The 26,539-nt window shown below is 40.4% G+C and overlaps 1 protein-coding gene across 1 annotated transcript in view; it reads right to left on the bottom strand.

Moving 5' to 3' along the window:
* LOC113046749 (uncharacterized) overlaps positions 1-26,539 on the bottom strand; it is a 38,177-nt gene that overhangs the window by 5,433 nt on the left and 6,205 nt on the right. Inside the window, exons 3-17 of the mRNA XM_026207700.1 lie at positions 20,009-20,183; positions 19,712-19,867; positions 19,185-19,391; positions 16,739-16,858; positions 16,498-16,631; positions 10,660-10,716; positions 10,527-10,575; positions 10,290-10,442; positions 10,069-10,208; positions 9,922-9,990; positions 9,106-9,233; positions 8,911-9,019; positions 8,300-8,374; positions 7,999-8,142; positions 7,727-7,796 (exon numbers count right to left, since the gene is read on the bottom strand). Coding sequence (XP_026063485.1) covers positions 7,727-7,796; positions 7,999-8,142; positions 8,300-8,374; positions 8,911-9,019; positions 9,106-9,233; positions 9,922-9,990; positions 10,069-10,208; positions 10,290-10,442; positions 10,527-10,575; positions 10,660-10,716; positions 16,498-16,631; positions 16,739-16,858; positions 19,185-19,391; positions 19,712-19,867; positions 20,009-20,183 — 1,786 coding nt within the window. The remainder of the gene's footprint in view (positions 1-7,726; positions 7,797-7,998; positions 8,143-8,299; positions 8,375-8,910; positions 9,020-9,105; positions 9,234-9,921; positions 9,991-10,068; positions 10,209-10,289; positions 10,443-10,526; positions 10,576-10,659; positions 10,717-16,497; positions 16,632-16,738; positions 16,859-19,184; positions 19,392-19,711; positions 19,868-20,008; positions 20,184-26,539) is intronic.

Below are 26,539 nucleotides of genomic sequence, written 5' to 3'. Positions count from 1 at the left end.
TCAGGGCTGCCCACACATGTTTGTTTATGACTTTTATTCTTTGGCCAAATTAGAAGTAATGGTTCTCCCTGCACATTTATATGATAACTATTGCAATGCAGAGAACTAATAAATTGCTTTATCCTGTGAAGTTTATCATCATTAAATTATATATTGGGGCACAATATATCAATATATGGGTCACAGTATCAGAAAGGACCATGCATGGTTTCTCAAAACACATACAGTTGCAATAAAACATTTTCAACCCCCTTGACTTGCAAGACAATTTGCTGTGGAGTATAACATTTTATGAAATCAATTTAACAAAGGCATCAGTAAAGTATTAGAGAAAGATTGTTAATACACGTTTAAGTGATTCTGAGAATGGAACATTGATGAATCATGATAAAATTCGAATTGGCTCTAAACATTCATGTTCAAAATTATTCAACCCCCTTTGTGCAGAATCTTTTATTCTTTAAAATCTCCAATAAACGCTGTCTGTAAATGTTTAGAAGCTTCTGTCACCTCTCTACTACAGTTTTGGCCCATTCCACACATGAAAAAGCTTTCAGATCACTGATAATCTTTGGTTTTCACATTGCCACTGCTTTCTTCAAATTCAACCAGATGGAGACTAAACAGATCACTCAAGTACATTCAATGACTGATCCCTGAACCAAGCAGTAGTAGATTTGGATGTGTACTTTGGTATGACTGGCCTGCAGGAAAGTCCATTGATCATCAGCTTCAGTTTTTGCACCAAAGGCATCACAATTCTTGTCAAAATGGCCTGACACTTTAAAGAATCCATGATGTCCTTCATAAAGTCATGATTTCCACTTCCTTCTACAGTAAAGAAACCCCATAACAGGACTGATCCACCTCCAAGTTTGAGGATGGAGATGGTGTTCTTCTGCTTATGAGCTTTGCCTTTTTTGCAGCAGACATACCGCTGATCCATGGGTCCAAAAAGTTCCAGTTTGGTCACACCACTCCATATAACATTCCTCCAGAGCTCAACAAGTCTACACAAATGTATTTTATCAAGTTCAAGTTGTCCTTTGTTCTTCTTGATCAAGAGTGGTATTCTACAAGATGTCTCAACATAAAGGCAATACTTGTCTGGTGATCTTCTTACACACTGCTTTGAAATGGTTTTCCTCCTTTCATCGGGTCATCTTGCAAGTCTTTGGCTTAACATTGCAGATTTTTCTCAGTTGCTCTGATTAAACATTTTACGATAGTGTGCTTTTTCTTCCACAACCTCAAAGATTTTCTGGTAAAACACACTTTAAGCTAAGGAATAAGGCTGAGAGCTGTGTCTCTAGGAACTTTCAATGTCTTGGAAATCTTCATATAGCCTTAGCCTTTCTAAAGTACTACGATATTTATTCTCTTTAGCTTTTGTGAGATCTCTGTTGACATTTTTGCTACTCAACTTCAACACATGCATGGGCTAACTGTATGTGTAACGGCTCAAGCTAATTCTGTTTTTAATAGAGTTTCTAAAAGCTTAATTGTGTTTTGAGACTGTTTTATTCCCCACCATGCAAATAAGTGATTTAAAAACAGCAATGTTGAATAGGGGTTGAATAATTATGACATAGCAGTATTATTAAAAAATCTTATAACTCAAAAGTATTATACACATTATATATTGACAATATCACTTTTACTATGCCAGTGAACTGTTATAGATACAATTTTTATTTTATCCTGGATCTTCAGAAAAGCATGTATTTGTAAAGTACTGCAGTCTCTGGGGGTTGAGTAATTTTGATTGCAACTGTATGTTGTGTCAGAGTGCTACACACGAGGCTTTAATAATAAATGGGTTAAATATAAAAATAGCATATAGAAATATTTAAAATTATAATTTCTTCTACTTCTCCAGATAAAAGTCCTATTAGCATCATGAAAAACAAAAGCATTCAAATTCCAAATGAATTGTAGCCAAGAAATCACGCAAAAAGCACTACCCTTATTATAAAAATCACTCATCTCAGTTTATCAAAATATCAAAATATCAGTTCTGTTATAATTGGTGAAGCTGTACACTGTCCACTGAATCTCTTATTTTCATTATGTTACACTTTGTTATAATGAGAGACTCCTGAGCATGCAGCATTGAACAAAATGGGTGTTTTGAGCGGCAAATGGATTCTAACTAAAACGCTTGGCTATTGTGTTCAAGAAAACAACAGAGAATATCAGTGATTGGCTACATTAAACGATGCCAAAAAAAAGCTTTAGTTACTTAATGTAACCTTGGTTCCCCTGAGATAAGGGAACAAGCGTTATGTATGGGAAAACTCATTTTTATTTTCTTTTTGCTGAAGCCTGGTTTGTTAATGTTTGTGTAGCTGCACAAACCAATGGCTCTTTAGCCCGCCAAAAGGGGCGGGGCTGACAGCTGTATAAGTAGTGCCATAGTGCCATTTATCAGATCATTCAACTGAGGTGACGATCATCGATTCATGCAACTTGTAGTGCGTCAAGTGACATTACACTAATTCCCTTATCTCAGGGAACCAAGGTTATGTAAAGTAACCAAAGTGTTCTCTTTCGAAAATTCACTCCCATTATGTATGGAAACAAATCCAATCACACTGCACTACAAGCAACAATTACATGCTGCTCTGCGAGCCCAGTGTAAGAGCACTAATAAGGGTATTTTAGCTGATATAATAAGCTTAGCAGAGGGCATGAGAACCACTAACCATATGGGAGGATTAAACAGATAGATTCCGCGCCTGCAGAGTGGGGATGTCCAAGTTAAAAAATCTGGCAAAAGTGGACGACGACAACCAGTCGGCAGCCACACAGATCTCACTGACATAAATGCCGCTGGACCACGCCCATGAGGAGGCCATTCCCCTTGTGGAGTGGGCTCTCACACCAATAGGGCATTCCAGTCCTTCTGATACATAAGCCAGAGCTATTACATCAACAATCCAGAGAGGCAGTCTGCTTAGTGACCGGCAGACCCTTCTGGTGGCCTCCAGAGCAAATAAACAGCTGTTCAGACTGCCTAAACAGTTAAAAACATTTCACATAGTGTCACAGTCTTCTGTCGTTCTGTCACTGTCTTCTGTGAGTGTTGTGTTTGTTTGGTGCCATGTGCTCTCTCCTGTCTTTTTCTGACCCCGCCCACCTTGTTACCTCATTATTGTTTAGTTGCTCCACCTGTGTTTCTCCCTTTCCTCTGGACTCCATTTCCCCTAAACTCTACTCACCTGTTCTCTCGTTACCTTATTCCTTGATTTAATTTGTCCCAGCTGTTTACCTGATTGTCTTTCCTTTATAAACTTCCTGTGTTTTCTGTTCTGGGCTCATTTGTCTCACGCATGTATTGGTTCATGTCTTTGATGTCTGGCTGTCCTGTGTTCAGTCTAGTTGTCTATAGCACTATTCGGATGGTACTAGTTTTCTAAACTACGTTTGAGTTTCGATTCTTACCACCTGACGTCTGTGATTTTCATGTACCAATTTGGACGGGACTAGTATCTCTGTGTTTATTACAGAGGTGGGAGGGTCTGTATTGTGCATCTGGGCGTCACAGAGATCACGCGCTCTGTATGCGTGCATTTAATTCATTTAGAATGACTGCCTTAGTAGTATTACACAATAAATAATAGATGACTAGTATAACAAAACCATGTTAATGTGTGGTTCCTTTAGTTTAACTTGTTTTCCTTTTTTCTTTTTCTTTTTTTTTATTAAATGTAATTAAAACATTATGTAACTGTACATAAATGAATGTGAGTAATCTCACCTGATGCTGATATAACAATAGCCGGTATAAACAGTTTACGCGATCTTGATCTTGATTTTATTATTTGTATTATTTTTTTATTATTATTTATTTGCCGCTAAGCAAATATATCAAACATCCGCGCTGTAAGAGCATCTACGGTAATTCACGTTGGCCAAAACACACAAGGAAACGCGTTGTGAAATAAAATATCACCGGCAATCACAGACATTCGCATTCAGACGGGATTCTCAGAGGATCACTGAGTTTGCTGAAAAACGGTAGGTAATTTGCTCTGGAATTATCACAGAGGTTGTGTGAGAAAAACACAGACGTGGCAGATTCGGACGGGATTCAAATCACCAAGTACGTCTGTGAAACGGAGATTTCTCTAACGACCCCCTGTAAAACTAGTCCCGTCCGAATAGGGCTTTTGTCTAGTTGTAAGAATGAATGCTATTCTGTTTATTCCAATTTGGGGTGGTTTCAGTTGTGTTTTTTCTTTATTTTGATAATTCATAAATAAAGAATCCTCATCTGCCTGCACTTAAGTCTTCGACTCTTACGATCCCTGACACATAGACTCTCAGAGCCCTAACAAGGCAGAGAGCATCCGGTCCCTGTTTGCCGTCTGCAGCGGGGAGCACCAATAGGTATTTTACTTGCTCTCTAAAGGGAGTAGAGAGCACTTTAAAAATGACCTTGCAGTCATTGAGCTCAAACTCAAGACATGAGGCACTGACTGACGGTGCTTGTAAGTCACCCACACGCTTAACCGATGCCAAAGTGAGGAGAAGGGTGATTTTAAGCTATAAGGGCTGCTAACAGACTCCCGTCGAGGCACCAGACATCCAAAACTCTGGGAGGGGATGCCAAATCATGCCTTTCTTCTGCGAGAGGAGGTCCCTCCTCAGCTGCATCAGCTCTGGAAACCAAGCCTGGTTCTTCCAGAGTGGAGCTACTAAGAGGAGGGAGCATTTGGTTTCCTTGACTCTCCTGATGATCAGGGAAACAGGGCGATAAGAGGAAATGCATACAGGTGAGACCTGGGCCAGTCGTGGGCCAGGGCATCTTTCTGTATTGAGAAAAATGTTGGGCAATGAGAGTTGTCTTTCAAGGTCCCAAATTCACTATACTGTCTGAGGATGCAGCGCCTAATCACCCGGGGGTTACCTTGCCTCTGGACAGCATGTCCGCTCCCAGGTTCATCTTGCCAGGCACATGAACCACCCCTAAGAGAGGAGTTTGTTTTGTGCCCAGAGAAGACGCTCTAAGTGGCTGAGCAATAGCTCTTTGTGAGTGTTCAGTTCCCGTTCTGATCTGGCTAAAACCAGCCAATCATTGAGGAAGTTCAATACGCGGATTCCCATCTGCCTGAGAGGGGACAGAGTCACGTCTATGCACTTCGCAAAAGTGTGTTGGGTCAGGGACAGTCCAAACGGAAGGACTGCATACTGATAGGCCACTCCCTCGAACCCGAATCGCTAGAACAGTCTGTGACAGGGGGCTATGCGTATGTGAAAGTAAGCATCTTTCAAATTCATGGGGCAAATGTGCATGAGAATTTTCTTGATCATCATCATCTTGAATGACCTGCGTATAAGCAAGCTGTTCAGATGTCTGAGATTTAGAAATGGGTTTGAGCCAGCCATCTTCTATTTGGAATGAGGAAATAGTGGCTGAAAAAGCCTGACTCACTGGGCGCACTATTTCCACAGAGTCTTTTGCAAGCAGTGCTTGCACCTACTGCCAGAGAACAATAGCTTTGTTGTCCTGGAACAGAAGTTTGAACAACACCCCTGAAGCGGGACGGCCTGTGAGTGAACTGTAGAGAGTAGCCTCGTCTAATTGTTTCCAAAACCCATCTTGAGATTCCCAGAATGGCTGCCCATGCCATATAATGGGAGGTGAGAGATTTAATTTTATCGAATGAGAGCTCGCCTTTAAAATGCAGGGAGTCTACATTTGTGAAAGTGATTGCCAGCAGATGAGGAATTTTGCTCTTTAAAAAGTATTTGGGTCCGCTATCACAGCGGTAAAATATTCAGGCATACGCTGCACCTGCAGGACGTGACTTGCTGAAAACTAAACTCCATCTCTAAGAGGTATTCAAAGAGGTGAGGAGTGAAGGCGAGCTGTAGGTGAGCTGTTTTGGGGGGCTTTCCGTCTGAGGTGAGAACAGGGCCCCTCCTTTTCCTCTCTAGGGCCTGAGGATGGCTTCGGCGGCTTGTGGTCCAGCAGGCTAACGCTGTGCTGGTTTTGCAGACTGGGCAGCAGGGCTCTTCTGGCGGCCCACAGCCACGGTGCAAGGGCGCTTAGGGACGAAGTGACACAGCGCCTCTGATGTCTTCTGAGCTTCCAAAAACCGTTCAGTGAACCCATGCACAGCGGAGCCAAATAGCATTATCGCGGAGACTGGTGAGTCGAGGAAGGCCATTTTTTCAGCGTCCCTGATCTTTGTCGGCATTAGCCAGAGATGGTGCTCTAACACCACCAGGCTGGCCATGGTCTTGCCAAACGCTTGTACTGTGGCCTCAGTAGCACGCAGAGCGAGAACCTTTGCTGTGTGCAGCTCTTTAAAGGCTTCTGGGTGCTCTTGGTCAGTCTCGTCCATACTATGGAGAAGTTTGGCTTGGAAAACTTGGAGGATCGCCATTGTGTGCATCGCCGATCCGGCCTGTCCAGCTGCTGTGTAAGCCCTGTTGGCGATGGTTGAGGTGGTCCTGTAGGGCTTAGATGGATGCACTGCATGGTCCTTTAAGCCGAGGGCAAATGGTGGGGACAGATGTGCGGCAATTGTTTCCACCAATCACCTCAACAATAATCATCAATAATGTCCAAGATATGTGTTCACATATCACATGTGTTCACTTATTTTTAACAAGCTATTGATCTGCATTTGGCAATTTGGGGGGGGGGGGGGTTGCCTTGATGGAATAAGTATAGACGAGTATAGATGGGAAATGCTCATGCTCTCACAAAAAGAGCACGAGCCCTCAACGATCACAGTTTTTGCATGTGCATGGCCAAGGCAGGTGGCACACTCACTGTGCCTATCTCCATCATGCAAGAGCCCCTTGCACGAACCACACTCGTGGCGCGACATTTGGAACAATGTTATTGGAAATTTGCTCATTGGAAATTGCTCGAATGCCGGATACCTGTAGTGAAGCTTGCGTTCGGTGCTTTGACTTCTTCCACGGAAGTGTGCAGAGCTGGAGTTTCTTCCATGGCTTCTTCTTGCAGAAGTGTCAGTGAAGATATGATCCTCGTCACTGAAGGAGAATAATCTAATGAATGGTGCTACAGGCAGACTTATATAGCGGTTGGCCCCGCCCCTTTTGGCGGGCTAAAGTGCCATTGGTTTGTGCAGGAACTCAAACGTGAACAAATCAGGCTTCAGCGGAAAGGAAAAAAGGAGTTTTCCCTTACATAACGGGAGTGAACGTTCGAAAGGGAACCAAAACTTTTTTTTAAAATTGTGAAATATGAATTTTTTATAATAAAAAGTAGTTTTTGGCTGCTTATCCTAGTCATTAGTGTTTGACTTATTTAAGAAAAAAAAACTGCATTTTCTGTATTTCATTTCTGAGCTAAAAATTTTTTAAAATTAATAGATGCAAAATTACCTAAACCGTACTGGAAAGATAGCATTACAAAAAAAGGTGCACAGAGGCTATACAGTATATAGGTTTGACATTGAGTGGTTGAACTAGGTATTGCCGTCCAAATTCAAAATATTTGACAGGGTTTTTTTTTTTATCCGGCTCCTTCTCCTCAAACCTGACACAAACTCAGGTTGCCAGCTTGACAACAGGAAAGAGTGCACTTGACGATGAATTAAATTAAATACACTATGTTTTCCGCCTACTGGAAACCTGGGGTGCCAAAATACAACTTGGCAAACTGGCGGTGGGCAGGTTTCACAAACCAAGACAGATAACTTTATCTTCGAAAGACTTGTAAAAGAGAGCTGTCATTGGATACTGAAGATTTTCCGGAACTCTTCTTCAAACATTTGTTTCAGCCTGGCACCCATTCGGCCAAACTCATTGTCCTTTAGAGAGCAAGAGAACAAAATACAAAAAAAATCTGTCAAAAATCAGATGTCCTCTTATAAAGTTAATCACTTCAACAATAATCATCAATAATTTCCAAGATATGTGTTCACATATCACATGTGTTCACTTAATTTTAACAAGCTATTGATCTGCATTTGGAAATTGATTTATTATGTAACATGTTTCAGCGACTCTTACCTTATTGAACATGCTGCAGTTGCTGAAAATGAGCTGAAAGTCAGAGACGAACGCTCCTACCGTCTGATACTTTCTACTGTCCAATTTCTGCTTTATTCTGTCCAGCCACATCGGCTCAGTTATGAACTTGGAGTATCTGCGCACCTGGAAGTCATTTTATTACTTTTTTTTAATGCATTATAAATGTAAAGTCATATTTTTCATCAATTATTTTCTATTTATATTTTACATTAACTAAGGCAAGAAAAGAGTAATGGTCACATGTAAAAGACAGCAAGAAGAAAAAAGGAGGCAATCTCACTGTTTGTCGTGGATCCTCAACAAACACCTTCTGGATGTCCTTTCTGTACACACATAACAGGAGGTAGTGGCAGTGCTAAAGATGACAAACAACACACATATCCACAGTTAGGCCCATAAATAATTGTTCTGTTTCTAAACCTGCTAAGACGTCTGTGTAGGCAGCACTTTAGGGGACTGAAGGGTGTTACAAATTGTGTGCACCTTTAAATGTTTGTGTAATATCTTCTATATAAAGGTGCTGAATTTGTGTATCTTCTATATTAAGGTGCTGAATTTGTGTGTGTGTGTGTGTGCTCTTGTTTTTGTCACATATCAGGACACAACTCTGTATAATGACACGGGTATGACACAGGTATTACAAGGAGAGAGTGACTTATGGGGACATAACCCATGTCCCCATTTTTCAAAACGCTTATAAATCATACAGAATGAGTTTTTTTTTTTTTTTGAGAAAGTAAAAATGCACAAAGTTTCCTGTGAGGGTTAGGGTTAGGTGTAGGGTTGGTGAAGGGCCATAGAATATACATTTTGTATAGTATAAAAACCATTACGCCTATGGGATGTCCCCACTTTTCACAAAAACAAACGTGTGTATGTGTGTGTATTTACCAATATGTATTGAGACACTGGGGCATTGAAAGCTTCTTGTTCAGACATGTTATTGGAGTCAAGCCACTGTTGACTGTTTCTTAACACGCACAAGGTACAAATCCATTCCCTACAATCAAACACACACATACAGGATGAATGTTCAACATACATACTTGCTAATTTAAAGGTGCTCAATATGTTTTTCTCTCTCACCCAGGTGAGTCTCCGTGTACAGCTGGTAGGTGACAGTGTGAATGAAAAGCTCGTGGACACTCGTCACAACACACAAGATCTCCCTCAGAGTGACACACATAACACTCGTCATCATTTTTCTGGGCCAGCTAGTCACAGGATGACATGACACAACATTTTATCACCATCACAGAAATAAGCTCAAATGCATTTGGCTCTTCTTTCTTACAAACTTGTTTTGATGTATTGGAATCTAACCACAACAAGTAATTTTTTTACTGCGAAAGGGAAAAAAATTGTAGTCCCAAGATTTTTTATTCTTTTTAAACATTGACATTTCCATAACCATGAAGGGAAAAGAAGAAAGAAACTCATAAATAACAGTTTAGAACCAGTGAATCAGAAGCAAATGTAAAATGTAAAAAAATAAAAATGTTATATTAATATAATATGTTTAGTGATTTTCATGAGTTTATTCTATGAAAATCATTTTAATTATCATGTACACATTAATGTACATTTGAGGTCAAAAGTTTACATTTCCCTTTCAGAATCTGCAAAATCAACAAGGTTATTATTTTTTATTTCAACTATTATTTTCTTTTGTGGACTATATTTAAACATCTTTTATTTGAAATATCTTATTCAGGTCAGTAGTAAAAAAGTAGATCCCTCTTAATGTAGTAAAATAATTAAAATTTTGTAGATTCTGGGGGGGGGGTAACTTTTGACCTCAACTGTACACATTTAAAAGACTTAAGAGTTTAAGTTAATATCATAAATTATTTTTATGATGACTGCTTATGATAAGATATTTCAGGTAGAGATGTTTCTCACCAAGTCTTCCTCTTGAGTGCTGCATTTCACACATTCACACAGAAGGGAATGGATGCGCAGAATCTCTTTCTAGAAATGACATACAAACAAACAAATATATAATTTAAATAATCATACTTTTTATATGCTATCGTTCCCATTTGTTACCTGGAGTAAAAAGTTAATTGTTTTTCCATGGCACAGAATATCTTTCTTCCAGAGTCCATCAGCGAGAGTCGGTTCCTGCTTTACAAATTCCTCCGGCGTGAACCATTTTTCCTCAGTACGTATACACTTCCCACGACTCCCTGCAACACAACATAAACTTAAAACATTTCCCACTCAAACCTTTAACAAAACAAACACACTGCTGCACACAAATAACCTACCTGACGCAAACCTGCATTTGTATAGAGTCCCAGTGAGTGAAACACAGGTGACTGGTAAAGAAGGAGCCTGGAAAACAGACAGATCTGCCATGTCTTCTTCTTCCTCCTCTTCAGCATCCCTTTCCTCCATCAAACTAGAGCTTGTTTCTAAATCTTTTGGAATAAAACACATTACTGCATTCAGACAGACAGCAGAAAGCGTTTGAATGAGCGAGGATTATGGGTACCGGTACTCACCTGCACTGTTTCTCTTGTTAGAACTGACTGGAAACCTCTTATTCATGTTCTGCAGGAAGAAACAAAGTTACTAAATGAATGTCCAATGAAAAACAGAGTAAAAGCAAAGCCTGCACATAGAGAGACAAAGTACTTTTTGAACACAGGTTTTCTTTCTATTCTTCCTCTGTGGACACTGAAGATGCCCCTCCTGAAAAAAAAAATTAAATTAAGTGAACACACATGTATATCAGGGGTCTGCTCTATTTAATATGACTACATATTTACCTTATTTTATAAACTTCAAGGGTTGATACTAGGGCTGGGTACTGGCACAAATTTCACATTTTGATTAGATTTATATTCAAAAGTGTACAATTCAATTTGATTCCAATTTCGGATTGAATATTTATTATTTTTGCTATATATCAGGTACAGTACATGGCAAATTTTATTTTATTTCATTCACCTACTAACTTGACAATTACATAATTATATTTCTACAAAAAAAAAAAAAAAAAAAAAAATATATATATATATATATATATATATATATTAGGGGTGTAACGGTTCACAAAATTCACGGTTCGGTTCGATACGATACACTGATGTCACGGTTCGGTTCGGTTCGGTTCGATACGTTTTAGATACAGCAAAATGTAAAAACATCTCAACTTTTCAGAATGCTGCAAGCGCACCGCGGGTCATGTGACAAGAACTAACCAATCAGCTTCATCCTTTCCCGTAACAACGTTGAGAGCTCAGCCAAGATGAAGGAACAGCTGATCATAGTTGTATATGGATTGCAATTTTGAAATAAATTCAGTAGCAGAGCTACTGCAAGCGATTTTTAGAGCTGCAAATCCATTTATCCTTCGCTGAAATTTCCGCGTCTCATGGAGAGAGCACGTCATTGTTGCTTAGCAAAGACAGACGCCTCAGGAGAAAGACGCGCTTAGCGTTTTCCATGTGTTTTTAGGCACGATATGTGAACGGCCCCTAAGGCGCTCGCTCACTCAGCACGCGCTGAAGGCTCGTTGCAAAATGTCTAATGCATTTAACAGACCAGAAATATAAGATCCTAAAATAACCAACAGGTCTGGTGTTTGGGTTGGATTCCCTGTAAGCTATAGTGTCTAAATGCTGCAGGGATAGTTTGCTGCGTGCATGTTTCTCCTTTTTTTCGTCTTTTCCCAGATAGTACTGACGCATATATCCCAGATATTCCCGCTGGTTTTTTTTTTTTTTTTTTTGTAATCCCGCTGGTGTACCCTGTCATGTTGCAGATGCGACATACCATTGTTTTTTTATCCACCACTCTCTTGCCATCACCATTATAGCTTAAAGGGAATCCAAAGTGCACCCAAACACCAGACCTGTTGGTTATTGGAGGATCTTCTCATTTCTAGTCTGTTAAACGCATTGGCTATTTTGCAACGAGCCTTCAGCGTGTACTGAGTGAGCGAGCGCCTGCTGAGTAGCCTAACATAAACATATAAGATGGTGTTTTTTTCTTCTTCGGGAGTGTCAGGGGCGTTGCCTGTTACGTTGTTTGGGTTATTGGGCTACCTTGTTGAACGCATATCATTATATTTCTTTCTCTCTCTTTTTTTTTTTTTTTCAAATATAATTAATTACTCCAACGAACCGTTCGGTATACATAATGCGTACCGCGTACCGAACCGAAAGCGTCGTACCGAACGGTTCAATACGAATACGCGTATCGTTACACCCCTAATATATATATATATACACACACACACACACATATACACACAGTATATACTGTATATACATACATTTAAATCGTGGCTGTCAAACAAACTTGATGGATTTATACAAAGTAGGACTTAAATTTAAGAATCAAGAAAGTTCAACAATCAAGAAAATTTTAAATGCAAAAATCTAAAAAACTGTAAATACCCAGCCCTAGATGATACAAAAATATGTGCTGTACTACTGTTGCTTTGTATTAGAAGCACATTCCTGCTATAGGCTAAGTTGAAAAGGTGTGAATGTATTCATACCCCTTAATTCTATTCATGTTTTGTTATATTGCTGGCCTTATGTTTAACGAATGTTAAACATCAAACTACACTCCATACACCTTAATGACAAAGCAAAAAAAGAATTGTCAATTTCGTACATTTATGAAAAAAATAATAATAAGTACATTGCATACATTAACTCAGTACTTAGCTGAAGAACCTTTACAGCCTCAAGTCTTTTTGGGTATGACATGACAAGCTTTGCACATTTGCACTTGGCAATTATCTGCTATTCTCCTCCTCACCTGTTCACCTATCAAGCTCTAATTGGACAGGACAGATGGACATTTTTAGTGTTTTCAAGAAATATTTGATTGGCTTCGAGCCCAGGCTGTGGCTGGGCCACTCAAGGCCATTCTAAATTAGTTTCCATTAAGCCTATCTCAATATTTTAGTGCATTGAGCTTTTCATCTACTCTGATGAGTCCCTCAGTCCCTGCCACTGAAAGACAGCCCCACAGCATGAAGCTGCTGCCATAACACTTCACTTTTGGGATAGTGCCCTGCAGGTGATGAGCAGTGCCTTCTTCCCTCCTAACATGATGTTTGAAAATGAGATTAATCCAATCAGAGAATCTTGTTTCTCACAATCTAAAGGGACCATTAGGTCCTGTTTTTTTTTTTTTTTTAAATGCCAAAGGTATTTTTATCTCTCTTCACCGAGGACAGGATTTAGTCTTGCCACACCACCATAAAGCTCAGATCGGTAGAGTGCTGCAGTGATGTTTGTCCTTCTGTAGGTTTCTCCAATCTCCACATATGATTATGGAGCTCGACTAGAGTGACCATCAGGTTCTTGATCACCACACTGACTAGGGGTGCTCCGATCACGATCGGCCGATCGTTAATGCGCATCTCATCAGTAAAGCCGGTTTTCTAATCAGCGGTTAATTCCATCAGGTGCGTGATTTCACATAGATCAGCTGTTACTACACAGAGCCGTTGTTAAATGAGAAGATGCGCCAATAAACGCTGAAAATGAAGTGGATTTGCGCATCTTCTCTATTAACAACGGCTCTGTGTAGTAACAGCTGCTCTATGTGAAATCACGCACCTGATGGAATTAACCGCTGATTAGAAAACCGGCTTTACTGATGAGATACGCATAACGATCGGCCGATCGTGATCGGAGCACCCCTAACACTAACCAAAGCCCTTCTCCAGCAACTGCTCATTTTGACCAGGCAAGTTCTAGGAAGAGTCCTGGTTGTTTCAGACTTCATCCATTTCACGAGTTCATGCCTACATGTAATTAGCTGAAGTACGATAATGCATATTTGGTGTGATGTCCAGGAAAGGGCTCCTAGAGTACCCCCCTCCCGTAGAAGCGTAAAATCAACTTGAAGTGAGGAGACGGGGCAGAGGAATGATGCTGATAAACCATCAATGGATAGAGGTAAGTCAGCTGTTTTTATAATATGGTGTTGATAAACTTGAGTGTGATCCACCAGTGTTAATTAGATTAAATATCTGACGCGCTCCTCCTGAACCTCGTTAATTGTAAAGATAGATCTTAATATGCAAAACTAGGGCACATCATCAGTGATTTTACCAGTGGTCATCAGGTTTTTCTGATCTTTCAAACATCAGACACCCTTGCACAGGTGACCCAGCTGAGGTGGATCAGGCCTCTGCCTGTGCCCTAGCATCTTTTGACCACGGATCTGCCCTCTTTAACCAGAGCCACCTAAAGGTTTTTTCTGCCACCTCTGTGCTATTATAGATGGCCATAGATGGCCCTTCTCCTCCTCTCTCCAGTAATGCAGAGTGCAGTATAAGCTCTGTAGAGAGACTGTCCTGCAAAGCCTCTGCATCCAGCTTCCACTGGTAAACACCTAGACCTGCAGGTTTTCCTGTGGCAGTCGCTGACTAAACTGTTGTACTTCTTCTCCTTCTGCTCAAAGGCCTCCTCTATGCACTCTTCCCACGGCAATGTAAACTCTAGCATGACGAGATTCTTCATTGCCTCTTAGAGCAGGACAATATCAGGCCTGAGGGTCATTTCAGTGACATGCTGCGGGAACTTGAGTTGACTGCCCACATCCGCAGTCCTGTGCACTGTTGAGAAACCCTAATGTTGCTCTAGATGTTGGTTTTGGTTTCTTCCCAGCTCTGATGAAGTAGGTGGTTTGCTTCCAGGGTTTTCACTTTCGACAGCTCATGATGGTATCGGTATCTGCCTTCTCCCAGAGCTTTTGGGCAGCAACTCAGAATATGCTCAAGGATCCCCTTCCTCTGGCAGAGTGGTAATGCCAGTGTATCGGCCAAACCCCAGCATTGCAGATTGGATGGACTGGGAAAGTCATCGTAGACTGCCTGGAATAGAAACTTATTACGGTGAGGCTCTGCCTGCCAGAGGTCATTCCATGTGATCTTCCTTTCCACAACTTGTTCCCATCTTATCCAGGCGCTTTGCGGTCTAATTCCCACTGCTCTGCTGGTCCTCTCCTGCTCCACGGCTGCTTTCATCTCGTGCTGGACCAATTGCCTCCAGCCATTCCTCTGGCCACTGTTCCCAATAAGACTCTATGGCGAATTCTGTTTGATTGATCCACTGCTACCTCTGCTCTCCACTTCCTGCGAGTCCTGACTTCTACCCCAGCTCCAGAGTCCTTGGGGTCTGATGACTCACGTTGCAGCACCTTTCTTGCACGTAAGACTTTGAACTCCTCCTGAATGGATTTTAAATGCAGTGTAAGCTTGCCTGAGTTCCTATATAGGGCGATGCTGCTCAAGCTCCTTGGTAGTCCTAACCATCTTCTCAGGTAGCCCCTAACTCTTCTTTCCAGATCTGAGATCGTAGTGATCGGAAACTCATAGAGGAGCAAGGGTCACAGTATCCTTGGCAGAATCCAATGTAGATAAATCCACGCCTTGAATTTTCCTGGAAGGCCTGACTTGTCAACGTCCTTGAGCCATCCTTTCAGCTCCTTACAAGTGCTCTTGATGGAGGCTGTGTCCCTGAGGTTGCTGTCAAAGAACTTCCCCAAGCTCTCGATCGGCTTCTCGCAGATGATAGGAATTGGTGTTCCTGCGATGGAGAATCGAAAAATGCCCACCGCCCTTTTTTTAAGACCAAGGATCTTGATTTTGCTGGCTTAAATGACATTCTGGCCCATCCCATCACCCTCTCCAACCCCGCCAGGATCCACCTGCTTCCAGGCACTGACTCGGTGGTCCCTGTCAGATTGTCCATGAAGACGCTAATTGGCGGTTGGTGGATCCCATTCTTAGACTTGGGACTTTTTCATTCTGAGACAGATATGTTCTAAAAATTACGAGTGTATATCTTGCAATTCTGACCTTATAACTCGCAACTGCGAACTTATAATCACAAAATAAAAAAAGTCAGAATTGCCAGTTTATATCAATATCTTGTGAGTTTGTATCAGGCAATTTTGAGAAAAAAAGTGTACTGTTTGCGAATAGTTAGAATTGCTAATAATTTTTTATATTCAGTGGTGGAAACAGGCTTTCAAAACAAGCAATATGAATGCTCCTAAACTTAATTTCAACTGTCTCAGATAAGGGTTTGAATACTTATGCAATGGAATCATTAAAGTTTTCTAATTTTAATACATTTGCAAAGACGTTAAAATACGTTTGTTGTGCCATTATGGTGTATGGAGTGTACACTGATGTGGAAAACATTTTTTTTACATTTAAAAGCAGTTTAACATAAGGCTGCAACATAACAAAATGTGAAAAAAATTAAGGTGTATATAATTCATATCTAGCTAATTGGAATTTAACCATTGGAATTTAATCTTTAAACCATTTTAATTATGATTAAAATTCTACAGAGAGTGGGATAACAGTATATACAGATAAAGTATTTGTGACGTGTACTTTAAGTTTAAAGCAAAACCAAATACATTTCCAAATTCTTGTTTTTAACGAAGATCCCATGAATCCCAACAATCTGTCAGTGCTTGCATTATTACCTCTATGAGTTTCTTAAGTGTAATGTTTCTGCAGCGGATGCTGGATTTCCAGTTTTTGCACTTTTCCTTCCCCGCAACCTTCTCAAAATCAGCTGGGGTGAACCAGCGTCCATGGGACAAAATACACTTTTCCCCTACAGAAGACAAGGAAAGTATGCATTCAGACCAAACAATCTGCACATAAATAGTATAATAAATAATACTGTAATAAAATTATAACAAAAACTCAGTGATTATGAACCTGCGGACAGTTTGTCCCGATAGAGAGTGCCTTCTTTATCCCCACAGGTCACAGGCAGCTGAGCTTCATGAACAGGCAATGTCAAAATTTCTTTCTTGTCTTCTTTGTTCACAGGAGATGCTGAGAAAGAGAGAGAAGATGACAGATCAGGAGAGGGTACAGTATTATTTTAGCATCAGTGAGTTAATATTATAGATTTTATTATTATTTTTAATTCATTTTAAGTTTTATATTTTCTTAATTAAAATTTAAGTAAAATTTTTGTAATTTGTGGGGTTTTTTTTCAGTTTTGTCTTGAACTGCATGTGGATGAGTACATTTTCAAAAACAAATTCAATTTGAGGCAAACTTACCTTTAAGGTGATGATAAACTGGGCAACTTTTTTAAGCAATTATGCTGGGCAACTTGGCTGAACAAGGTTGCTTGGGCACTTTGTAGCATCTGAACCAATCAGACATACAATTTTTCATTTGATTTAACAAATAAATTATTCATTAGATCAACAAATGATCGATCCCTCAGCCAATAAACATACAAGGTGCCAGGATGTCTGCGAATGACTCCATGGGAACCATGACACCTCAGCAAGACAGAGACAACTGCTATTGTCAATATCTCTGACTGTCGTCGATACATGATTGTAACGAATGCACACAGGAAACGAGAGATCCAACTGCAGTGTTTTAATTGGGTAATCCAAAATCAAAATCAAGAGATCAAAAACAAGAAACATGAAAAAACACAAGGGAACACGAGAAAGCCGGGTGACGGAAAACAAGGACTCTATGAAACAGATAGAAAAAGACCGGTTTATATAGACAGGTGAAAACCATGAAAGTGGAGGCAGCTGAGTGCAATTAACCATGATGAAAGAAACAAAGGCTTGGTGGGAAATGTAGTGCCTGCAGTGTGGTGACCATGTGAAAATGAGAACACTAGTGGACACCCAGGGAAACACAGTTCAGACACTGTGACAATGATACTATCGTCTGTCGGCACAACCCTACTTGTGATAGAACTACTGTAATTTTACCTATTTGTAATCTTACCATGTTTGGTATCTATGAATTCGTCTTCTGATTATCTAAACGAGAGTGTGTAATATATATCGATACCTATGCAACATATTAGTGTTCTTAGAATCCTTACTAGTTTGTATATCAACTTCTGATCCAGTTCCATATGCAAATTACCAGGCTTTCACACAAAGGGGTTGTATACCTCCCCCGTATTTCCAAACTCCCGCTTGGAATTTCAGCCTTTCTCAAATGAAAGGCTGAAACGTCTTAGATTTTAAAAAGGTCCACAAACAGTTCCACCCTCTCTCTTTCGATCTGCTTTCCTTTGTTCTAAGAGTATGAGCTAGAAGCCTCTTGGACCCCTAAGTCTGTGCCAGGGCTTGCGCCTTAATTTTTCCATTCACCAAAAATCTTAGGATCTCGACTGATGTCTATCTTAGTTTGTTTCACTTTGCACTGGGAAGAGACTCCCAATCACCATCGAGTCAGGATACCTTTGGATTTCATCACTCTTCAGAACCGGAAGGACGTGATCACGACTCCTACACCACTGAACCTCCAAACCATCAAGACTTTGCATCAAGATGCACATTCCAGGCCAAGGAAATGTCAGTATCGTACATTTAACTAAACGAAACAGAGGTTTAGTATAAGCTATAGACCCTGTTATAAACAGCGCTGATGGTTTTTCTCAGGTGGTTAACTGACTCTTTTCATAGCATCATTCTCTGGTTTTCCTGATGGTATCATTCATCAAATCTCATTTGTCCTTTACCTTGTATGAGTGATTGTATGTATGTGTGTTTGTTTGACTTGTTTGAGTTAGTGTTTAGTTAATAAAAATCTTGTGCACAAATTACATGAGTTTCTGATTCTGATGTCCCTTTACTATTCCGATTTTGCTACATGCTCTAATGCATTAATAGTGTATGAAAATATTTTCTGAGTCCACGGAAATATCCTTTCTTAGAGTTAAAATATAACTGCGCCAGGGGTTCGCTGGACGAACAGATTAGTTGATGGCAATTTAATTTTGCTACAGTTACAACTGGCAGCTCATATATAATATAGTTCTAATATAGTTCTAATTATTTATATACATTTCCCTTTTGAGCTGAATTTACTACAACTTTGTCAATGAGAATGGGCAGCAAATGTGTATCTGGACACTGCCCTGTGGTTGTCCAACATTGTCCAGCAACATTGCTCAAAAAGTTGCCGTGTCTCATCACCTTTAATTATTATTTCAGTTGAACTAAATTAAATTATGTTTCCTCTGCAACTATCTGAAATAAAATGTGTTTTAATGTTTTATATTATTTTGGTTTACTTTATTGCAAGTCACAAAAAAGCTTTGTGTATGGTTTAGTTTGAGTGTTATTTAACCCTGATGAGAACTTGCATCTGCTGTAGTTCAGGGACTCACAGAATGAGGGTTTTGTGTCTGGTTTCCTCCGCTTGGGTGTGGAAGTAGAGAAAAGGCCAGGATCATCACTATCCTCGCTACTTCTATCATCTTTTCTTCTCTTTCTTGTGCAGCTCTTGTCCTTTCCTTTCTCTACTTTTCTTTTGCTCTCTTCCTCCTCTTTCAGTGTCTCAACATCCAGAGGTTTCTCAAAGAGATTGGAAGTGCCTGGGACAAATAATAAATAAGATTTACTGTACATACAGTATGAACCCATTCTTGCTTTATCATTGCACAGTAATCTATCATAGCAGCTTGTGCCTCTAGATAACAAAACATAGAGCTAATAATAATTAAAACTACTGACTGTCCAGCAGACTGCTTCTGCTTTTGATGTTTATTTTTTATTTTTATTTATTTATTTTGTATTCTTATCGCTAAGATTTACATCATTTAAGTAACAAAAATGTTTTTATGGTTTTATTTTTAGTGTTAAATAAACTATAACCCTGATGAGAACTTGGATCCGCTGTAGTTCAGGGACTCACAGAATGAGGGTTTTTTGTCTGGTTTCCTCCGCTTGGGTGTGAAAGCAGAGAAAAAATGAGGATCAATATTATCCTCATTAGTTTTATCATCTTTTTTTCTCTTTCCAGTGTAGCTCTTCTCCTGCCCTTTCTCTGCTTTACCTTTACTCTCTATAACTAGGATAAAGAAAAGAATAAAAATTAACTGTACATACTGTATGAAACCATTCTTGCTTTATCATTGCACAGTAATGTATCATGACAGCTTGTGCCTCTAGATAACAAAACTTAAAGCTAATAAAAGATAAAACCACAAACTTTCCAGGAGATTTTTTTTGAGGATGCGTAGCGTTGGGTACAGCTTCAGGATATGTTCTTCAAATACACAGGACCAGAACTGATTTATGTCCTGAGGTCTATTCTTCTCCAACCAGTCCAGGACCACATAAAAGCCCTTCTCCTTCTGCTCAGGAGAACGTATCTTTATCATAGTCTACAGACAAAAACAGAGAGAAGGACATAAAGGAAGATGGAAGTACATCAGATGACTTATGCATAAATATGCAAAACAATGACACACTTTGACACAACTTTTGAAAAAAGTATAGTGGAGGTCAGTAGCGTGCACAGACCTCTGTAGGGGCAGGGGTGAAATGGCGTTACGAGGGCACAATTGTGGACCGGGGGGATGAGGAGCTGGGGGGCTTTGGTGGGTGATGGTTGGGGGAGATGGGTAGGGTGTATTGTTGTTTGGGTGGGTGATATGGCAAAAATGTAATTTATGTTTTTATTTTTTAAATATCATGATTTTATTTTGTTTGTTTGTCATGTTAGTTTTTCTATTATCATCAGAGCCAAATCAGAGTATTATAATAACCCTATAATAAAGTCAAAGCTTCTTACATTAAGGTAACAAAATATGAAGAATTATGGATATTTAGGCCAAAGTGGGAAAAGATAAAAATGTTTGTCATTATTTTATCTTTGTTATTAAAAAATAAAAAATAGAACAAAGATACACATTACAAATGCACATAATACACAAATATAAACAGTGTTTTATTTTCAGGTACAATAGTATTTAGCAGGAGTATTAAAAAAAATGAATTGATGAATCTGTTTTGAGGTGAATGTGTATATTTACTGTACTTAGTAATCACAGATTCTAGCCTATGCCTTGGAATATATGACCCAAATAAAAATTTTCATTATATATTGTCATCTGGACACGCTTTGTTCTGACCAACTGAGGAAAAAAGTATTACAATAAATCACGCTACAAATAGTGATTTAATCTAACGATTGTTTAGCTCATATCACATTAAGACCTGCAAATGATTATTATTGTTATACTTTATTCTCAAAATATTGATGTTAACAACAACAGCATTGCTTGACTATGAGTATAGTGTGTGCTAGCATTTAGATTTTAATTCCTGTTCAGTCTAATCTCTAATTGTCACATCATTTGAATTTCATATTAAGACATTCTTTTAACCCAAAAAGCAAACTATGCTACCATATAACTGGTTGTCTTTAAAATACACATCTTGTGTAAACCCAGGCTATCTGTAATCTGACGTAACAATGCAATGCCATGCTCAAATTACCCGCAAAAATCTTCCTGTACCACTCAAATTAGAAAACATTAAGCAGATTTAAATATCTGCAAACATATCAGGATATTTGTATGCTTTAGTAGAGTCAAAAACTTACATTCAGCTCCTTTAAATAAGAAACCCATGATGTCAATATGCATATGCGAAAGGTAATGTTATTGGGATATATTGGAAAATAATACTGCATATATGTTGGGGTGTAATAAACAGTTATATTACACTATTTACACATTTATGATCACTTAACCCGATTCCCGCCCCTATACCTACCATTTGTCAATAAAACAAAAGATATAACAGGTAGAACTATCGTCATAATGTATTCAAACTGTATTAAGATTAATATCCACCGTAAAGCTCATGCTGCGTGCTGCCGTCTGTCTGCACGCAAATTCCCGCCCAACAAGGAGGATGTTCTACTCGTTCAGAGGTTACCGGTCGAATACCAAGACCTGGCTGTGGCTGTCAGCAAGACTAAAGACACGCAACTTCCTTCTCATCGCACTAGTGATTGTGCCATCGAGCTCATCCCCGGGGTAGTTCTAACCAGAGGTAGAGTTTCCCCCCTAACTCAGCTCGAATCTGAGGCCATGAGGACCTACACTGAGGAGGAACTAGCAAAGGGCTTCATCAGACCATCCACCTCTCCTGCTTCAGAGGTATTCTTCTTTATGAAACAGAAGGATGGAGGATTATGGCCCTGCATTGACTATCGTCACTTGAATAAGATCACAGTAAAGTTTAGCTAGCCACTTCCATTAGTTCCAGCCGCTATTGAACAGCTTCAATCCGTCAAGTACTTTACCAAACTTGATCTACGCAAACCATTCAACCTAATTCACATTCAGGAGGGGGACAAATGGAAGACTGCCTTTTCTACCACCACTGGGCACTATGAATAGCTCGTTATGTTGTTCGGGCTCACCAATAGTCCATCTGTGTTTCAAGCATTCGTCAATGATGTGTTCCTGGACATGTTTAATCAGTGGTTGATTGTCTACATCGATGACATACTGATATATTCTGACATGCTTGAGTCTCATGTGCAACATGTACGAACAGTTCTACAGCACCCGATTAAGCACCAACTGTATGCCAAAAATTTCAGTTTCATGAAACCCAGACTTTATTTCATCTTCAGTGCAGAAGGGGAGGCGATGAATGAGAAGAAGGTTGAGTCTGTTCTCAGTTGAACACTGCCCAGGACCATCAAGGAGCTGCAGCGTTTCCTGGGGTTTGCCAAATTCTACAGGCAGTTCATATGTAACTTCAGCAATATAGCCGAACCATTTATGATGTTGGAGATCGAGAACTGCTGGCCATGAAAATGGCTTTTGAGGAGTGGAGACACTGGCTAGAGGGTGCCAAACTCCCATTCACGGTACTTACGGATCACAGAAATCTGGAATACATCAGATCAGCCAAGTGGCTCAATTCCCATCAAGCTAGATGGGTGCTATTCTTCTCATGGTTCAACTTCAGTGTAACTTACCGCCCTGGTATCAAGAATGGTAAAGCTGACACTCTCTCAAGATTCTGACTCCTCTTCCATCTCACTCAATGAGCCCATCATCCCAGCTACAATTATCCTTGCTCCAATTCAATGGGACATAATGACGGAGATTAGGGAGACTCAGTCTGACGATCTTACACCACCTGACTGCCCACGGAATCTAACGTATGTTCCTGTGAGCCTTTGAAAATGAGTCATACAAATGATTCACGAGCCCCTTAGCTCTGGTCATCCCGGTATCACTGCTACAGCACATCTAGCAGCAGATCAGTTCTGGTAGCCATCAATGCAAAAAGACATTACAACTTTCTTCCAGCACTGGGTCAGCTGTAACATCACCAAAACCTCTCATCAATGTCCAGCCGGTTTACTTCAGTCATTACTCATACCTCAATACCCCTGGTTTTACATTGCCATAGACTTTATAACAGAAATCACACTAACATACCGCTTTTCCAAGGCATGCCACCTCATTCCCCATGCAAAACTTCTCACTGCCTTTGAGACTGCTGAGGCATTACTGGAGCAGGTATTCGGAACTGCCTGCTACATCGTAGTGAAGACACCTGGAACTCCGCTAATGTTCACCTCCAACACGAGTCAGAGAACAGGCCAACTGCCAACGAAGACCAGGTCACCCATATGCTCGGGGTCTGTGGGTTTGGCTCTCTACCAGAGATCTTCATTTTCATCTGTTTCATTTGTGAAATCACACCAGTTTCTTACCAATTAGCTATTGCGTCCAGTTATTGTATCATGGTGGAAGGCGAGGAGGCGTATCAAATAAGGGAGATCTTGGACTCCCGACACCGGTCCTGAGGAAAGGTCTTGGGTTAATGCCCAGGATATCTTGGACCCCACACTCACAGAGGACTTTCACCAGGCTCATTCCAACATGCCTGCACCTCGAACCTGTGGAAGGCCTTGACATAGAACCGCCCCTCGCTTTAGGAGCTGGGCTCTGTCCCAAATCTGGCCTCTGTGGCCCTCCCTGAACACCACTGGAGGGAACCTCTCCTGAGTATTCAACTACATCTCCCACAATTCCCCCGCACCTGAGACTAATTGCCTGCATAGGTGTTCCTCATTTCAGTGACCTATTTAAGCAGTCAGCAAACTCTCAGTCATTGCTAAGTCTTGTTTTGCCCCTTGGACTGACTCTTGACTCTCTGATTCTCTGCCGCCTATCTGACCTCTGCCTGGTAAACCCGTACATGATTTTGGATTTGTCTCTGATACCCCTGTTGTTGTTCTCTGATCTTCACCTGTTTAACTATTATAATATATAAAATATATAAATATATAAAATATATAATTTAATTACCCTGAACATTTTCAGAAGAAAAATACAAAATACACAGTAGTGCAGCAGTAATATTAATGCAAAACCATAACTTTTAACATTGAAATAGAAGATTTAAATATAACACATTGACAAACAATAAAGCTTGTATTACTATTGTTTTTACTATTGCCCTGCAGTGCAAACATTAGTTTGAATGAATTTATGAACTTCATTTTTTACTGTAAGGTAAATTTGTAGACAGTCCAAACAGCATCCTAGATGATTATGCAGCGAATATCAAATATAAACTTACTTAATTAACAAACTTTATGATAAATGCCTACAAATGACAGTCCAGTGGTACATGATGTTATTTTGTTAATTTTAGTTCTTAAAATGAGTATTGCTACTTATTCCGGTCTCAAACTCATTGCACTGATCCGGTCTCAACCTCATTGCACTGACTGAGACTTGGATCAAACCTGAAGACACAGCCACTCCCGCAGCCCTCTCCACTAATTTCACTTGTTCCCACAATCCTTGTACCACTGGGAGGGGTGGAGGTACTGGACTCCTTATATCTAAAAAATGCAAATTTGATCTTCAGCCATCACTTACAGGTAATGGTTCATTTGAATCACATGCCATTACTGTAACCGACCCTGTTCAAATCCACTTAGTGGTAATTTATCGTCCCCCAGGTCAATTGGGAAAGTTCTTGGAGGAGTTGGATGTGCTGCTATCAAACTTTCCTGAAGATGGTACTCCTCTGGTACTGCTTGGTGACTTCAACATCCACCTAGATAAACCCCAGGCTGCTGACTTCAATACTCTGCTCACCTCATTTGATCTCAAGCAAGTGTCTACTACAGCGACTCACAAATCAGCCAACCAACTTGACCTCATCTACACACGCTGTTGCTCTGTGGACAACTCTTCAGTTGCTCCACTGCACACCTCAGACCACTTCCTCATTACCGCTAACCTAGCACTTACTCCTGAAGCGGCACCACTGCAACGCAGGTCACCTTTCGATGGAACCTACAGTCACTCTCTCCATCTCTCCTATCTTCTATGGTTTCTTCCTCGCTTCCTGCACTCTATCAGTTTTCAGCTCTGGACACGAACAGTCCTACGGGCACTCTTTACTCCACTTTAACATCTTGTTTGGACAACTTTTGCCCACTGTCGTCTAAACCAGCACGCACCGCCCCATCTGCCCCCTGGCTGTACTAGGTTCTCCGCGAACATCGCTCTAAACTCAGGGCTGCAGAGAGGAAATGGCAGAAATCAAGAAACTCTAACGACCTCAGGGTGTATCAGTCTCTCTCCTCCTTCTCTGCAAATGTCTTCACTCCTAAAACATCCTACTACCACAACAAAATTAACAGCTGTTGTGATGCTCGGACACTCTTCAAAACTTTCTTTTCTCTTCTTAATCCACCTCCACCACCTCCTTCATTGACTCTTACAGCGGACGACTTTGCAGTTTTCTTCATTAATAAGAAAAGAACCATCAGTGACCAATTCTCCACACCGCAGACTGAGGATAACTTCACAATGACTGACGCACACTCTTTATCCTCCTTCTCTCCACTCTCAGAGATGGACGTTTCCAAACTTCTCCTGTCCAATCATCCTACTGCTTGTCCACTTGATCCAATCCCCACTCACCTCCTTCAAGCGATCTCTTCTTGAGTCATATCTTCGCTGACTCACATTATCGACTCCTCTCTTCACTCTGGAACATTTCCCTCAGCATTTAAGCAGGCTCGGGAAAGCTCACTGCTTAAGAAACCATCTCTAAATCCAGCGCTCCTAGAAAACTACAGACTGGTATACCTTTCTATGTTTCTTGTACAGAACAACCTCCTGGACAGCAACCAATCTGGCTTCAAAAGTGGCCACTCACCTGAGACTGCTTTGCTTTCGGTTACTGAAGCCCTGCGACTAGCAAGAGCAGCTTCAAAATCCTCAGTATTCATCTTACCGGACATGTCTGCTGCTTCTGATACCGTTAATCACCAGATTCTCCTGTCCACCCTCAGAAAGATGGGCATCTCTGGAACTGCACTCCTGTGGGTTAAGTCCTACATCTCCGATAGATCCTTCAGTGTGTCTTGGAGGGGTGATGTTTCTAAGTCACAACAACTTGCTTCTGGAGTTCTTCAAGGCTCAGTACTTGGACCACTTCTCTTCTCCATCTAGATGATGTCATTAGGATCTGTCATTCAGAAGCATGGCTTTTCTTAACACTGCTACGCTGATGACACCCAACTCTACTTATCATTCCAACCAGATGACCCCACGGTGGCTGCTCGCATTTCAGCCTGTCTGAGTGACATTTCTAGCTGGATTAATGACCATCACATTCGGCTTAACCTTACGAAGACAGAACTCCTGGTGATTCCAGCTAACCCATTGCTTCATCA

This window comes from Carassius auratus, chromosome 28 (assembly GCF_003368295.1).
Source record: "Carassius auratus strain Wakin chromosome 28, ASM336829v1, whole genome shotgun sequence".
Classification (NCBI taxonomy): domain Eukaryota; kingdom Metazoa; phylum Chordata; class Actinopteri; order Cypriniformes; family Cyprinidae; genus Carassius; species Carassius auratus.
This window is presented reverse-complemented; position numbering and strand designations above follow the sequence as displayed.